Source organism: Mustela erminea, chromosome 16, assembly GCF_009829155.1.
Source record: "Mustela erminea isolate mMusErm1 chromosome 16, mMusErm1.Pri, whole genome shotgun sequence".
In the NCBI taxonomy this organism is placed as follows: domain Eukaryota; kingdom Metazoa; phylum Chordata; class Mammalia; order Carnivora; family Mustelidae; genus Mustela; species Mustela erminea.
The window spans coordinates 39,456,333-39,472,436 of record NC_045629.1 but is presented as its reverse complement, the minus strand read 5'-3'; the positions used below and the strand labels follow the sequence as shown (position 1 = coordinate 39,472,436).

At 35.3% G+C, this 16,104-nt stretch overlaps 1 protein-coding gene across 7 annotated transcripts in view; it reads right to left on the bottom strand.

Annotated features, from left to right (window-relative positions):
• Nucleotides 1-16,104, bottom strand: part of RIPK2 (receptor interacting serine/threonine kinase 2) — a 52,133-nt gene that overhangs the window by 22,940 nt on the left and 13,089 nt on the right. For all 7 annotated transcript variants that reach the window (XR_004279505.1, XR_004279504.1, XR_004279506.1 and 4 more), the window contains 7 exons: nt 15,207-15,364; nt 14,264-14,313; nt 13,269-13,430; nt 7,897-7,982; nt 2,958-3,041; nt 1,997-2,090; nt 219-374 (listed from right to left, as the gene is read on the bottom strand). Coding sequence is in view for 1 of the 7 variants with exons in the window: in XM_032315646.1 (XP_032171537.1) it covers nt 219-374; nt 1,997-2,090; nt 2,958-3,041; nt 7,897-7,982; nt 13,269-13,430; nt 14,264-14,313; nt 15,207-15,364 (790 nt within the window). In the remaining 6 variants the exon portion in view is untranslated. The remainder of the gene's footprint in view (nt 1-218; nt 375-1,996; nt 2,091-2,957; nt 3,042-7,896; nt 7,983-13,268; nt 13,431-14,263; nt 14,314-15,206; nt 15,365-16,104) is intronic.

Genomic DNA, 16,104 nt, shown 5'->3' with positions numbered 1-16,104 from the left:
TTAACATTCCCTCCCTAGATAGATGTTGATGGAATACCATGTGGACCTTCTATCGCATGTCAGCCCTCAACTCTCCTAGGACTGGAAGTGCTTTCCTTCTTAAGAAGGTATATATTTATCATGTTGAAGAAATAAAAACAAAACTTATTGCATGGCAAATCTACTGAACATATAGTTGCGAGATAAACAGCATCATTTACAAAGTGTTAAGTATTTACCTGAATTTCCCTCAGCTGAGAGTGGAGTTATCACTGCTGAAGAGCCTGGGGTGGTCTTGTGATCACAAAATGTCCTCTTCTGAACTGCAGAAATGTTACTAGTGCAACTGTGATTTACTGGATAGTGACACAGTGTAGAAAAGTCTTGAGTTTTTCCTATAAAACACAGTATCTTCATTAGGGGTAGAACAGTCCTTAGCTATTCCTATTAGCTAAAATATCAATATCTGGACCACACAGAGGACAGTATTGTCTTTAAATTTTCATTGTTATTAAAGCTGGTTCATAAATCTAATTCCACAATATATTTTAGAATAAAAATGCATTATAATGAACGTTTTTACCATACTTCTGTCTGTGCTTGTCTGTTTTATGTATATTATAAATTGTGAAATTTTACTTCTTCACATAATCCTGTATTTCTTCTGTGTCTTCTTCCTCCTTCTGTACTTTAAATGTGTCTTCTAAATCTATTTATGATGTGTCTTTCCACACTCTTCATTGGTAATCCTATTCAATCTCAGGGCCTCAACTGTCACCTCTCTTCCCAAATCTATGTAATTAAACTTCCTGTCTTCATTGAGCTTTCGTCTTACATTTTCAACAGTCCACTAGACATCAACCTCATATGTGCTGCTAAGCACCTCAAATTTGAAAAAAAAAATTAAAAACTCAATTATTCACCTAACTCTAAAACCTATTTCAACTATTTCTGTTAACAGCACCAATGTTCTCCCAATCACCAAGCTTGACAATTTGTTTAGCTCCTTTTTTCCCTCTTTCTTCCTCCAGGTAGAATGCTATACATTCCTTCAGCGTGTCCTCCATTACATCTCTCTCATCATTTCTCCCTTCTGGCACTCAGGATCAGGTCTCATAACCTCTCATGTATATTATAGGAACAGACTAAGAGTCTACTCATTGGTTTTCCCACCTCCATTCTCCTTTTCCTTCCAAAATAGTCTACATATTCTAGCCAGGACGAATCTTCCTAAAGCAAAAAATTTTTATCATGTCACACCCTTGCTCAAATAATTTGCAACAGTTGCTCCCTACACAAGTGAGCAGCCCGAATAGTTCAGCCAAGTGTTAGAATTTGTGATGGTATTGACCTTTTATCTCCTTTCATTCATCCTCTTTACCAGCTAAACCCAACTACTCACTGTTCTCTGTGTTTTCTTGCTTCTGTGCCTCTATGTTGTTCCTTTTGCCTGGAATGCCCATCTTTATAACTATAGGTCCAACCTTCAGTCAGAAACAATTTCTTCATGATGACAACATGGTGTAGTGGAGTGACATGAAAATATTTATCAAAAGACCTGGCTTCGAGTCTTGGGTTTGACAGCTACTAACTATGTGATCCAGGAAGTCTTGATCTTAAAAATCTGTAAAATGAGGAATATCTCCCTCACAAGGTTGTTGTGAAATGCTTTGTAAAAAATGTTACTTTTCCAAGTGTATTACCATAGCTCTACATCCATCTCTTCTATAATATATCACTTCTATCTTATACTACGGATACTTAGAAACATTTCTCTTCTCTTAGGTATTTTTTTAAATATCTTTTCACAGAGTCTAACACAATGCCTTCAATATTTTAATGTATTTGTAGAACATCCCACTACTATTTTCACAAGTTAAGATTCTAACACTTTTAAAAAATGAATTATGGCTGCAGATCAACGACATGTTCCAAACAAACCATGACTGCTTATCCATAATACAGTCTTCAAAAAGGGGAAAACTTGCAAGCAATACTGACTGAAAAATTTACATACTAGATAAAAAATCATTTTCTTGAGGAGCTGTCAGGGACTTTGAGGCTATAGTAGAATCACTACTTTCATGGAGCTGAGAGGATCCACATGATTCCTAAAGTAAATAGAAGATAAATGATTTAGGTTAACAGAAAATCATTCACAAAGTTATATAGCATTAATTTCTAAATAGCTCTTTTTTTTTTCCTCTGTATTTTTTTTTAAATATTTTAGTTATTTATTTGACAGAGATCACAAGTAGGCAGAGAGGCAGACGAGGGGGGCGGGAATCAGGCTCCTTGCTGAGCAGAGGGCCTGATGTGGGGCTCAATCCCGGGACCCTGAGATCATGACTTGAGCCGAGACAGAGGCTTTAACCCACTGAGCCACCCAGGCACCCCAATTTCTAAATGCTTCTTGATTTTGGTTTACTATAAAAAAGAATAAAAATGGTTATAACTTATACCTTACAAAATTAAAGAAACATATATAACATAGCAAGTCTTATATATTCTTAGAAGAAATTATTAATTTAAATATGAAAGAATGCTACTAAAGAAATCTTTCTTTTTAGATAGCCATGGAAATGGCATTTTCCTTTCATTAATCATTATTCAGAGGAAGGACAAAGCAGTACTATAACTAGTTCTCATTTGGGTAAGAAGACATACATATAATGGTAAAAATGTAATCAGTGATTTGCCTAAGAACCACACTGGAACACCACTCATTATATGAAATATTGACAGGGACTAAAGTTAATGACAAACAAAAGAGCACGGACTATGTATGATTCAATGAGATGAACAGTGGTGTGAAAATTAGAGGAGTGTTGTATTTTGAAATGCAGATTGCTATTGGCCACCTAATAAATCCTAAAATCTCCTGGGGCTTTAGCTTCCACATGTAAAGGAAGGAATTAAGACTAAATTATTTTTCATTTTCTTCTCACATTTTGAGTTTGTCAACATAATTTTTTTACCTCCTGTGGTCCATGAGTTATAGGTGTGTTCAGAGATGAGTCCATTTTCTTCTTGTCACATAAGTGAATAGTGCTCAAAGTACTCTGTAACTGGAATTAATACATTTAAGTCCTTTAGTTGGGGGTGATTAGGAAATTATGTGAGTAAAATACAACCTGCTTAACATACTTTACATGTTTATATAAAATCAATGAAAAGTTAAATCATTTGAGAATATAATATATAACCTAAAGGTAGAAACAGTATACAACAGGGGTAATAACTTTAGAGAAATCAACTTTGAATCCTGCCTCCTCTTAATTGGTTACCTTGAACAAATTTATCTTTAAAGATGGACTAATACTGGGATGCCTGGTGGCTCAGCTGGTTAAGCATCTGCCTTCGGCACAGGTCACAATCCCAGAGTTCTGGGATCGAGTCCTTCGTTGAGCTCCCTGCCCAGCTGGCAGTCTATTCCTCTTTCTTCCTCTGGCACCCCCTGCCCCCAGCTCCTGTTCTCTCTCTTGCTCTCAAATAAATAAATAAAGTTAAAAAAAAAAAAAAAAGATGGACATGCAGGACTGTTTTAGGGATTAAGTGAGATAATAAATATACTGTGTCTGGTACAAACTAAGTACTTAATAAATTTCAATTTGTGTAAGTATATGTGTCTCTCCTAATTTTTAAGTATTTACTATATTTTGGGCACTGAGCTGGTAAGTAGAGGTATTATTTCATTTTATAGATAAGAAACTAAAATAAAATAAAATAAAATAAAGCTAAAATAAAGGATACAGAGTGCCTTTATGGAATGATGGGGATCATGTAGCCAATCAGGTCTGGTTTAGAATCCCAGGATACCTAACTATTGGATTTTAGGCATAAGACTTACTCTCAGTTTACTAATTTGTAAACTGGAGATAAGAATACCTATTTTTCAGGATCACTGTAAGGAGAATTATAAACAAAAAAGTCGTAAGATCACTTAGTAAGCATTCAATAAATGCTAGCTATTAAAGCAGATAATTTATTTATATGCTATACCTCTATTAAAATCATTTAGTGATACACTCCCATCTCTATAAACCAGTCAGATTAAGTTGCCATCACTAGTGAGTGATTTAAAAAACAAACCTGTCAGTATGCTTTTTGTCTCCAAACCAACATGTCATCCAGTTTACAGAACTTTAGAAACTGGTAGGTGCTACACCCAGCCCTCCATTATTCATACTCATACTCCATTACATGGGTAAGGAATTTTAGAAGAAAAAAACCACTATTCATCTGTATATATAATCCACCTAGCACAGTACTTTGCACAAAGCTGTCCAATAAGCATTTGTTAAATACATTTTTATGTGAATCTTTAGAATTATTCTTCAGATCTGTTAGATACAGTTTTTCTGTGCTTTTAAATTTATTGAAACATTTCTGATAATGCGATATCCTTGAATAAGTAACATCGTTTTTATAACTGAAGTTATGATAACTGAAATTATTTATGAACTAGTAAATCAGCCCCTAGAAAGAAGATTAAGGAAAAACTTTTGCTTCAGGTTTTACTTTTTAAGATACAGGAAACGCTATCTGTGAGAACATGAATTATGGGACCTGGTTCAAAGAACTGAAAAAAATGTAGGAACCTCAAACAAAACAAGTCACCCTAACCGGTGATCTGTTTTCAGAAATTCCTTCTTTCTTCCCTCCCTCCCTCTATCCTCCCTCCCTTTCTTTTTTTAAAAGCTTTTATCTATTTATTTGACAGAGAGCAGGAGCAGGGGTGAGGGGCAGTAACAGTAAAGGGAGGAGAAGCAAGCTCCCTACTAGGCAGAGGGCCTGAGGCCATCTCCATCTCAGGACCCTGGGATCATGATCTGAGCTGAAGATGACGCTTAACTGAAGGCACTTCGGTTAACTGGCTGAACCACCCAGGAGCCCTGGGTTTTTGGACATTTCTTTCCCCCTCCTTTTTTTTTTTTTTAAAGATTTTATTTATTTATTTGAAAGAGAGAGAAAGAGAGAGAACCTGGAGCAGACTCTGCAATGAGTGCAGAGCCCAATGTGGGGCTTGATCTCATGACCCTGAGATCATGACCTGAGCCAAAATTAAGAGTTAGGTGCCCCCAGAGCCTTCTTGATGAAAAATCTTATTATATTTGTATTCTACTCTTGGCCCTGCCATTAGCTAGCTGTGTAGAGTGTTATGTAACTTTCCTATACCTCAGCTGTCTTGTTTATAAATAGAGATGATATTCTTCCCTACCAGTTTCACAGAATTGATAAGGAATTTTTTTAATAGAAAAAAGATTAAAATTCTGAGTAAAAACAATGCAGCTACTTAAGAACAACAAAGAAAGTAATTTTTTTTTTTAGTAATTTAGCAATGCTATTATTAAATGGTATTCAGGAATTTGAAAATATGTACTTTAAACTATTTTATTTAAAAAGCACTGGGTGTTATATGCAATCAATAAATCATGGAACTCTACATCGAAAACTAATGATGTACTGTATGGTGACAAACATAACATAATAAAATAAAATTAAAAAAATAAAATTCTACCACAAAAAAAAAGATAAAAGAAGCAGCCTAAATTTCTCCTAAAAAAAACAAGTTTTATTTATTTATTTATTAAAAGATTTTGTTTATTTGATAGAGAGAGAGATTACAAGTAGGCAGAGAGGCAGGCAGAGAGAGAGGGGGAAGCAGGCTCCCTGCTGAGCAGAGAGCCCTATGCGGGGCTCCATCTGAGGACCCTGAGATCATGACCTGAGCTGAAGGCAGAGGCTTAACCCACTGAGCCACCCAGGCGCCCCCAAATTAACAATTTTTTTAAAAAATTTTTATTTATTTATTTGACAGACAGAGATTACAAGTAGGCAGAGAGGCAGTCAGAGAGAAAAGGAATCAGGCTCCCCACTGAGCAGAGAGCCCAATGCGGGGCTCGATACCAGGACCCTGGGATCACGACCCGAGCTGAAGGCAGAGGCTTTAACCCACTGAGCCACCCAGGCGCCCCCCAAATTAACAATTTTAAATATAGATCCTAGTTTTTTGCAATGATGTGGATAGAACAAGAAGGTATTATGTTAAGCAAAATAAGTCAATTAGAGAAAGACAATTATCATATGATTTTACTGATGGGGGAATTTGAGAAACAAGGCAGAAGACCATAGCAGAAGAGAGATAAAAATAAAACAAGATGAAACCAGGGAGGGAGATAAACTACAAGAGACTCTTAGTTATAGGAAACCAACTGAGGGTTGCTGGAAGGGAGAGGGGTGAGGGAATGGGGTAACTGGATGATGGACATCAAGGAAGACATGTGATATAATGAGCACTGGGTATTATATAAGACTGATGAATCACAGACCTGCCCCTCTGAAACCAATAATAAACTATATGTTAATTAATTGAATTAAAATTTAAAAAACTGGGGCAGCTGGGTGACTCAGTCCTTAAGCATCTGCCTTCGGCTCAGGTCATGATCCCAGGGTCCTGGGATCCAGACCCACGTCAGGCTCCCGGCTCAGTGGGAAGCCGGCTTTTCTCTCTGCCACTCCTCCTGCTTGTGTTCCCTCTCTCACTGTCTCTCTCTGTCAAATAAATAAATAAAATCTTTTAAAACAATAAAAAAAAAATAGATCCTAGTGTTAAAAGTTTTTGGGGGACAAAAAAAAAAAATAAGGAACTGGAATGGTTCTCTTCTATTTATAACCAAGAAAACAAATTCTTCTATCCACCTTTGTCTTGGCAGAAGAAGAGATAGTTGTTAAGGAGAGAAGAGAGAACTGAAAGGTAAAGCAAAACAAAAACAAAAACAACCATATCTATATGTATACATATATATATATGTGTGTGTGTATATATATATATAACCGAAGTTTGTAGCTACTAAGAATTGGAGAGCTTGATGTTCTAGAAAAGACTACCTACTCAGAAGCAGGGAGGGCAGTGAAAAGTTATCAAAAGAATTAAAACACTTCTCTAGTTCTTAAAAAATAGGCACTAATACTGACACCATCAATTTTTAGTTTGGCTATGTGTGGTTGTTTCTTCATGCATTTCCCTTTTAAACTATGGTCATGTCAAAAGATCTATTACACTGCAAGATGCAATCAAAGCCATTTAATGATACATAAATTGTAGACTATGCTTGTTCACAACTTAAGACTTTGGTTAATCAGTGGTTATTTTTATTATTATATCTCAGATGTAATTTAATGAAACTCAGCAAGTGTTCAACTATGCTTACTTTGTCCCTAAGGGACAGTAGTTGCTTTTTAAACAAATTTTTGATAATATTAAGAAAAACCTTGCAGTAATAGGTCCCTTCAATTGTTCTAATCTACAAAAGCCAGAACGAGTAAATAAGACAATTGTTCTAAGTAATTCACATAAACTGTTAACTTTGATTTAATTGTAACATAGAGAGTTTTTGAGTGGGAAAATAAAACAAGATAAAATAAAGCATTAGAACTATACATCTTGGCCTCAATTGTTAATACAATTCGACAGCTTAACTTGGTAATAAATCTTAAAAAACCCCAAGAACACTGAATAAAAAGAAGTGTAAGAACCCAGACTTCTATTACTCTGTATATATGAAAACTTTAGGTTAAGAAATATAGGTTAAAAAACCCTAGTGATTTAGGGCATTCATCGTACATAATGGGCATTCATTACACATTTTAAACTTATATTTAACATACGGCAGTTCTGGAAATGCCTCTGAAATCTAGAAGTGGCCATCGGAATGAAATGGAAAAGCTCTTTGGTGACAGAGAAAATAGTATTCATAGACTCTGTTAAATTCTATCACTCTGTATGTGTGAAAAATATTTAGATAAATATATAAAAATATTTAGATAAAAACTAAATTAAACTATGCCGAAAATCTCCATGAATAAAAACGATCGTTTTAAATTCAATTTCTACTATTTCAGTTAGCAATTTACCTTTGTTTTCTTTAGATGAATAACAGCTTCAAGAAAAGTTATCTCTTCAAATGTCCTCAGAACTGGTTCAAGTTCTATTAAACATTCTAAATAAGAAAAAAATAGTTCTTTGAGTTTGGATCACTCTAATCATTAAATTGCAAAATATAAGTGCTAAGAGTTCCCTGATAAGGCCCTTGGTCAATTGTCCCCCAAACTGATAACATTCAACCCTCTTAGGAGCCTTTATTATATGAATAAAAATAGAAATATACATCATGGAATATACTTGAGAGTCTAAAAATAAACCCTTATAGTTATGGTCAATTACTTTTTGAAAGAAGTTGCTGAGGCAATTCAATAGGAAAAGGATCATCTTTTCAACAAATTGTGCTAGGACAGCTAGGTATCCAATAAAAAAAAGACAAACTTAGACTCTTACCTAATACCATCCATTGAATTACCTTGAAATGGATCATCAATGAAATGTAAATATAGGAGAAAATATTCATGGCCTTGGGTTAGGTAAAGAATTTTTAGATATGACATGAAAAACAGGATCCACAAAGAAGTCTGAAAATGCACTTCAAAAAAACTGAAAACTCTTACACTTCAAAAAGCTGCTACCAAGAAAAATGAAAAGACAAGCCCCAGACTGTGAGGACACTTTTCATATCATGTATCTGCTAAAGGACTTGTATCTACAATATATAAAGAATAATTAGACAACCAAATTTAAGAATGGGAATGTAATATGATGTAGCCATTTTGGAAAACATTTGAGAGTTTCTCAAAAATGAAAGATAAGGGCGCCTGGGTGGCTTAGTGGGTTAAGCCTCTGCCTTCAGCTCAGGTCATGATATCAGGGTCCTGGGATCGAGCCCTGCATAGGGCTCTCTGCTCAGCAGGGAGCCTGCTTCCCCCCTCTCGCTGCCTGCCTCTCTGCCTACTTGTGATCTCGCTCTCTCTCTGTCAAGTAAATAAATAAAATCTTAAAAAAAAATAGGTATAATTAAAAAAAAAAAGATAAATTTACCATACAACCCAGCAATTCAACTCATTGGTAGCAATCTGAGAGAAATAAAAACATGTTCACACAAAGACTTGCATATGAATAGCCAGAGCAGCATTATTCATTATAGTCAACAAATAAAAATAATCATAATTACTACTACAACTACTATAATAATCTATGAACTTACTGCTGAAAGGAGAGGTTAGGGTTCCGTATATAAAAATGAGCATGACTAACATATGGATGGTATATAAAGCTATGGTCTGGACTGGATTATCTAGGGGGTGAATAAAGATAGGATACAGAGAGTAAAAGGTCCATGTTAGGGCTCTAATGCACTCCAACAGTTCAAAATTGAGTAGAGGAAGAGAAAGAGATTGAGGAAGAGAGAATACTAAATCGTGTAGCCTCTTGTATCTTGAAGCCACCAGAAAGAAAATTTCAAGGAAGGAATCATTAGTCATGTCTAATCTTTTGAGAAGCCAAGTAAGATAAGGAGGCTCATTCTTTATGGTCCCAAAGTAAAGATGAAATTCCATTTCAGTCCTCAAGAAGGGGAGTATAGGAATATTGTCATCCTTGGTAATCCCAACAATGTAGCTTTAGTGGAGATATGAGAACAGAAGACTGATAAAAGTCTGTTAAAACCTGAATTAGAGGGAAAGCAGCAGAGACAAGAAGTATGGACAATTCCTATAGGGTGTTTAGATTTGAATGGGAGCTTAAAAATGAGGTGGAACCTAAAGTCAACATATGAAGTCATGTCTCTCCCCACTGCCCCATATAAAGATAGGGAATAATAATGAAATACATCTGTATGATAGCTGAATAATCCAGTAGACAGGCTGAGACTGGTACTATAAGAGTAGAGAAATACAAAGGAACAGAAGCTGGAGAGGGTTTGGGAATGGGATTCAGAGCACAAGTAGTATGTTTACATTTATGTAAATATATGGACACTTTTTTCCTCTGTAAATGAGATAAGGCAGGAAAGATGGTTACAAGTACAACTAAGATTATAGATCTGGTGGTGGATCTATGAGATAGCAGTACTCTCTCACGTTTTCTATTTTCTTAATGTAGTGTGAAAACAGTGATCAGCTCAAAGGAAAGATTAAGCGTAAGGTGCAGCAGGTTTAAGAAGGGAGGGTAAGTTATTACCCCTGTCTTCTTTTCCTAAGCTTAGAATCTATCAAAAGCCATAATGATAAATAATGATCAAAGTACCAACATTTATTACTGATAATGATAATGTTAATTTACCATTAGATCTGTAGCCAATTGGCTTGGAAAGAGTTCACAGCTTTACTCAGCCACAGGCCTCATCTACTTCCACATGGGGGAGCAGAAAATATGCATCCTTTTAGACAGGCTGATTTCTAAAAGAAGGAAAAAACTGAGAAGGGGGACCAGATAAGCATGCTCAGTTTTTCTCCAAAATTAACAAATGTGGTAGGTCTGAGGAAGAGTGCTGAAGGGCACATAGAAGCTGGAAATGTTCTTCCTATAGTTTCCTTCTTGGGGACTGAAATGGAATTTCATCTTTACTTTGGGACCATAAAGAATGGGCCTTAGGTATCTCCTACAATAGTACAAAATGATCACTGACACAAGGAAGCAATTCTCAAACTTTTAGGTCTCAGGATTTTCTGAAATTACTGACTATCCCAAATAGCTTTGGTATGTGTATGTCATATCTACTGACACTTACTATATTACAAATTAAAACTGAGAAAAATTTAAAACATCAGAATGAGAACATGAGAACACATTCCATTATTTGTTGAAGCGATGAAACCATTATACCTCATTTAGTCTTTGGAAAAATCCACTACGGACTCATGAGAGAATGAGAATTTAAAAAAATAATCTTACTATTTATTATTTTGAAGAGTTTTTGATTTTGTGAATTCTTCTGAAGTCACAGGGATCAATCACCCCAGAGGTCCTTAAACCATACCTTCAGAACAGCTGATATATAAAAATGGAATAGTAGGCATTTGAGAAGCATAACAGAATTGCTAAGTAGTGTTTAGTGTCCAGTTCTGGCCATTATTTATTTATTTATTTATTTTAAAGTTTTTATTTATTTGATAAAGAGAACATGCAGGAGTACAGGGAGGGCCAGAGGGAGAAGCAGACTCGCCACTGATCTGGGAGTCTGTGTGCACCAGGCTTGATCCCAGGACTCTGGATCATGACCTGAGCCAAAGGCAGATACTTAATGCTTAACCCACTGAGCCACCTAGGCACCATGGCCATTAGTTTAAAGAGAAACCAATAAATAACTCCCACTTCTGGCCAAGATGTAGCAACAGGGTTTGATTTGCCACTCTGCCTAAAACAACCAAAAAAGTCAGACAAAATACATGAAACAGTGGTCTTCGAAATACAAGATACCAGGCAACAAAGGACAATGATCACTGAGAGATGGGAAACAAATCAGGTGAGCCCTATGACTGCCCACACTTACTGTGTTGAGAGTTTCTAGCTGCAGCTTAAGAGGGAAGTGAGGTGGAGCCTCACTTCTCAAGTGAGTGGAAACTTGACTGAAGAGATGGGGCTTGGTAGACCAAGGCAGACAGAGTTCATAGGGCAGTATCAGAGAGGGGAGTCGTATACAGACAGAGAGCTCTGTGATCTGCAGAAGGCCTCTTTTAAGTATTTAGTGGTCAAGGCAGTGTAAAGTCAGAAAGCCAAAAGTCAAAGTCTTAATCAAAACCACAGTGAGATACCACCTCACACCAGTCAGAATGGCTAAAATTAACCAGTCAAGAAATGACAGGTGTTGGCGAGGATGTAGAGAAAGGGGAACCCTCCTCATTGTTGGTGAGAATGCAGCCACTGGTGCATGGTGCAGCCACTCTGGAAAACACTATGGAGACTCCTCAAAAAGTTGAAAATGGAGTTACCCTACAACCCAGCAATTGTACTACTGGGTATTCACCCTAAAAATACAAATGTAATTATCCCAAGGGTCTTGTGCACCTGAATGGTTATAGCAGCAATTTCCACAATAGCCAAACTAAGGAAAGAACCTAGATGTCCATCAACAGATGAATGGATAAAGAAAATGTGGTATATATATACAATGGAATACTATGCAGCCATCAAAACCCCCGAAATCTTGCAATGATGTGGATGGAAGTAGAGGGTATTATGCTAAGTGAAATAAGTCAATTAGAGAAAGACAATTATCATATGATCTCACTGATATGAGCAATTTGAAAAACATGACAGAAGATCATAGGGGAAGGAAGGGAAAAATGAAACAAGACAAAAGAGTGAGACAAACCATGAGAGATTCTTAATCTCAGGAAACAAACTGAGGGTTGCTGGAGGGGAGGGGTGTGGGAGGGATAGGGTGGCTGGGGGATGGAATTGGGGAGGGTATGTGCTATGGTGAGCGCTGTGAATTGTGTAGGACTGATGAATCACAGGCCTGTACCCCTGAAACAAATAATATATTAAATGTCAATTAAAAAGAGAAAAGAAAAAAAAAACAATAGGGAAAAACCTGGAAGTCTGTAGAAAAGTAAGTATGGCCCAATAATATGATCTTAGGGAAGCTAGAATTTTTAGAGAATGGAAAAGAAATGAATATTTGGAAGTGGCACTAGGTACAAAGGAGATAGATAACCTCCCACATAGCTCTGAGAAAGAAGAAATAAAATGTGAATCCATTATAAGCACCTTTTGATTTTTTTAAATATAGAACTAATGAGGATTGGACAAATTTTGAATAAAATGTACATTTCATTGCTTTTTTAGTTAGAAAGATAATTCCCCAGTTTGTGGCTTATCTTTTCATTTTTTTCTTCATAGAATCTTTTGAAGTGCAAAAATTTTCAGTTTTTTCAGAGCTCAATTGCCATTTTTTTCATGGATCTTGTTTTTGATTAACACAAGGTCTTAAAAACTTTCTCCTGTGTTTACATTTAGATGATGATCTGTTCTACCTCTGAAAGAGATCTTAATTCTATCTAATTTTTCTATCTCAGATTAATACCTTAATTAGTAAACATTTGCTAGAGTCTCCTAGGTGGTCTCTTTGCTTCCACTCCTATCCTTCTCCAGTCAATTTTCCACACAGCAACAAGAGTGATTTCTCCAAAACAAATTAGATGTCATTTCCATAGAAATACACTTTAATGATGTTCCACTATACTTGGAATAAATTTCTAACCTTCTTATGATAGCCAACAGCCCCTCCTTATCTCTCCAATCTCATCTCATAAAATAAAAACAGGAACTTAATTAAAAAAAAAAACTTTAAGCTTGCCATCTAACTTGTGTAATTTTTCAAGGACTATTTTATTCACAGTATATTCACTTTTTTGTGTCATTCTAAAGGTCCAGACTAAAACTGTACACTCACTTAAGAAAGATGGTCTTTCATCTGGATTTTGTGCCCATCCACTTTCTATTAGAGAGATCATAAGTGTTCGATGAGGTATATCAAGTGGCAAACTTTCTTCATTAGTGTTAGGTCGATGTCCTTGTGATACACTATACATGATCTGCAAAGGATTGGTGACTTCTGTCAAAACAAATATATTTCATTCATTAGAAATAATTACGATGTAATACATTACTTAAATACATTCTAAAGTCAACCAAATGAAAATGAGGGAAACTTAAAATCTTAGGAATAATGCATTACCCACCCCCCTTTTTGTTAAAGACATATATATACACATATATAACCCAGCAGACTTGTATGCCTCCTGTGGTGGAGTTTATAGCCTCACCTCACCTCATTAATTTTAAGCTTGGTCATGTATCTGATTTGGCCAGTGAAACATGAATAGAGCACAGCTCACCAGAACTGAGTGGAACCCAGCACAGTCAAGAATGGCCACTCACATCTAATGTGAATGAGAAACATATGTTTATTTTGTAAGCTACTGAGCTTCTGAGGTTATTACACAGCAAGTGACTTATATAATCCTCAAAATAAAGAAATGGACAGTGTTATCAGAGAACTTAAAAATTATTCTTCATTGTTTGTTATAGAAGAAACATTAAATTTTCAAATAAAGAGTTTTATAGCTGGAATGAATCTAAGAAAAATTTAAAATTTTCATTTTGCAAATAAAAAAGAAATGAAGACTCAAGAGATTTAGTGGCTTGATCACAGTGCTAATTACTGTCAGAACAAGAATTAGAATCTATATTTTTCTAACCCTTATTCTAGTACAGTTTCCAATATACAGTGGATTCAGAATTGATAAATTGTTATGTTTTTATAGTGTGTTTTCCACAAAATGCACGGTAGGCATTTTTAAAACAAGATGGGCTTTATTTAGGTAGTTCTGGATATGGCCTACCAACATGGTATCATCTAGAATAAGGAAGTGAAAGTAAATTTACCTTCAAAAGGCTGTTTTCTGGATAAGACTTCCCACATGATCACTGCAAAGCTGTTTAAGATAAAAATATACATACAGGACAGTATAAACTAACTATACATAATAAACTAAACGAGCACTGATTTTAAAAGCTGACTGTGGAGATACCATTTTTGCAAGTAATAAGGCAGCAAAATGCTATATAAAGAATCACCATAGACAAAGTGATGAATGTATATATACAATTTTGTTCTGAAAGGGAACTAATTCAATTTGAAAAATTAGCAAATTACTGTAATAAAAATTTGAAGTTATAGGCAAGGATAACTTGCTGTGGATGATTCTTAATGACCTCTAATTCCTTGATTCTATGATTCATACAAAACAAAGAGCAATAAAAAAGATGGTCTCATGTAGCCCCTATTCTGTTAACTTTTTTTTTGGTCTAAGTATTGTCTCCTTTGGTATTGTTAAATGTTAACCACACTATTTTCCTTCCTCCTCCATCAATGTCACATAAGATAAAAACCTTTTAGTCCTATATTATAAATTGACAGGACAGTAAGATATGCTTCAAATTTTTACAAGGATGTAGGAGTGGCTTAAAGCAAGGCATCTTTAATTTGAAAAATATTTACCACTGTGGTCTCTACTTTATTTTACTACACTTATGAGAGAAGACTAAAAATTATACATTAAAATGTAGCTCTGGGGCACCTGTGTGGCTTAGTCAGTTAAGCATCTGCTTGCAGCTCAGGTCATGATCCCAGGGTCCTGGGATGGAACCCCACATCCAACACCCTGTTCAGTAGGGGCTCTGCTTATCCTTCTCCCTCTGCCTCTCCTCGCACTTGTGCTCTATCTCAAATAAATAAAATTTAAAAGAAAATAAAATGAAGCTTCAAAATTCTAATTAATCTTGTTTTTAGGCAAGGTTAACTCTGAGCAAAAGTGACACATCATACCTATAGATATCATGCTTGACGCTGGCTCTTGATTTTTGTCCAGGTTCATAGTTCTCAGGTGGCATATAGATAATTGTCCCTCCTTCTGGTGAAGATTTACTAGTCCGTGATTGTGAGAGGGACATCATACGCCATTTTGATAAACCAAAATCTGCAATCTGTAAGGGAAAAGAGTAAATAATTGAATTTTAAAATTTTTTCTTAAAAAAACAAAACCAACCAAGAACTGTCTTTGTTTATATTCATTATATTTAGGTATGAGACCAGAGGAAATGTTCTATATAAATATTTAATTTCTACATATTCTATCAGTTTCTTAATACATTAAACTCTAGAGTACTGAACCCAATAACTCTTGAAGCAACACATACTGTCTTGAAGTTCAGCATAATGTCACAAATTTTAAAATGGAGACCGAGTTTTGAAAAATTAAACCGGAGTATTTTTTGTCTTAAATTCTGAATGAGCATATATGTCAAACATTACTTTTTAAGCTAAGTAGTTTTACAGCATGTGCTTTCAAAATTCTCCTACACCCCACAGAAGTGTGAAACTACTGGTATCCAATATGATTGCAACTGGGCATTGCTTGCAAATTCAGGTTTATATGTTCTTATTTACAATGCCCTAAAAATAGCAACCTTAAATTCTGAAGCAAGTAAAATTCCAATATAGTATAGGCCATTATTATATGATTTATGCCTACTACTAAAAGAATCATATCTATTGTTTATTTAGCATATAAAGCATATTTAAGTCCATGATAAGGAATGCCTAAGAATTATTGGTGACATTCCATAGTTTTGATATATTGCTTACAGTTTTGCTTCACTTGTAAATTTTGTGTAGATGTTACACAACATCTTATAACTCCCTATTTAAAAGGTTCCTTATTTTT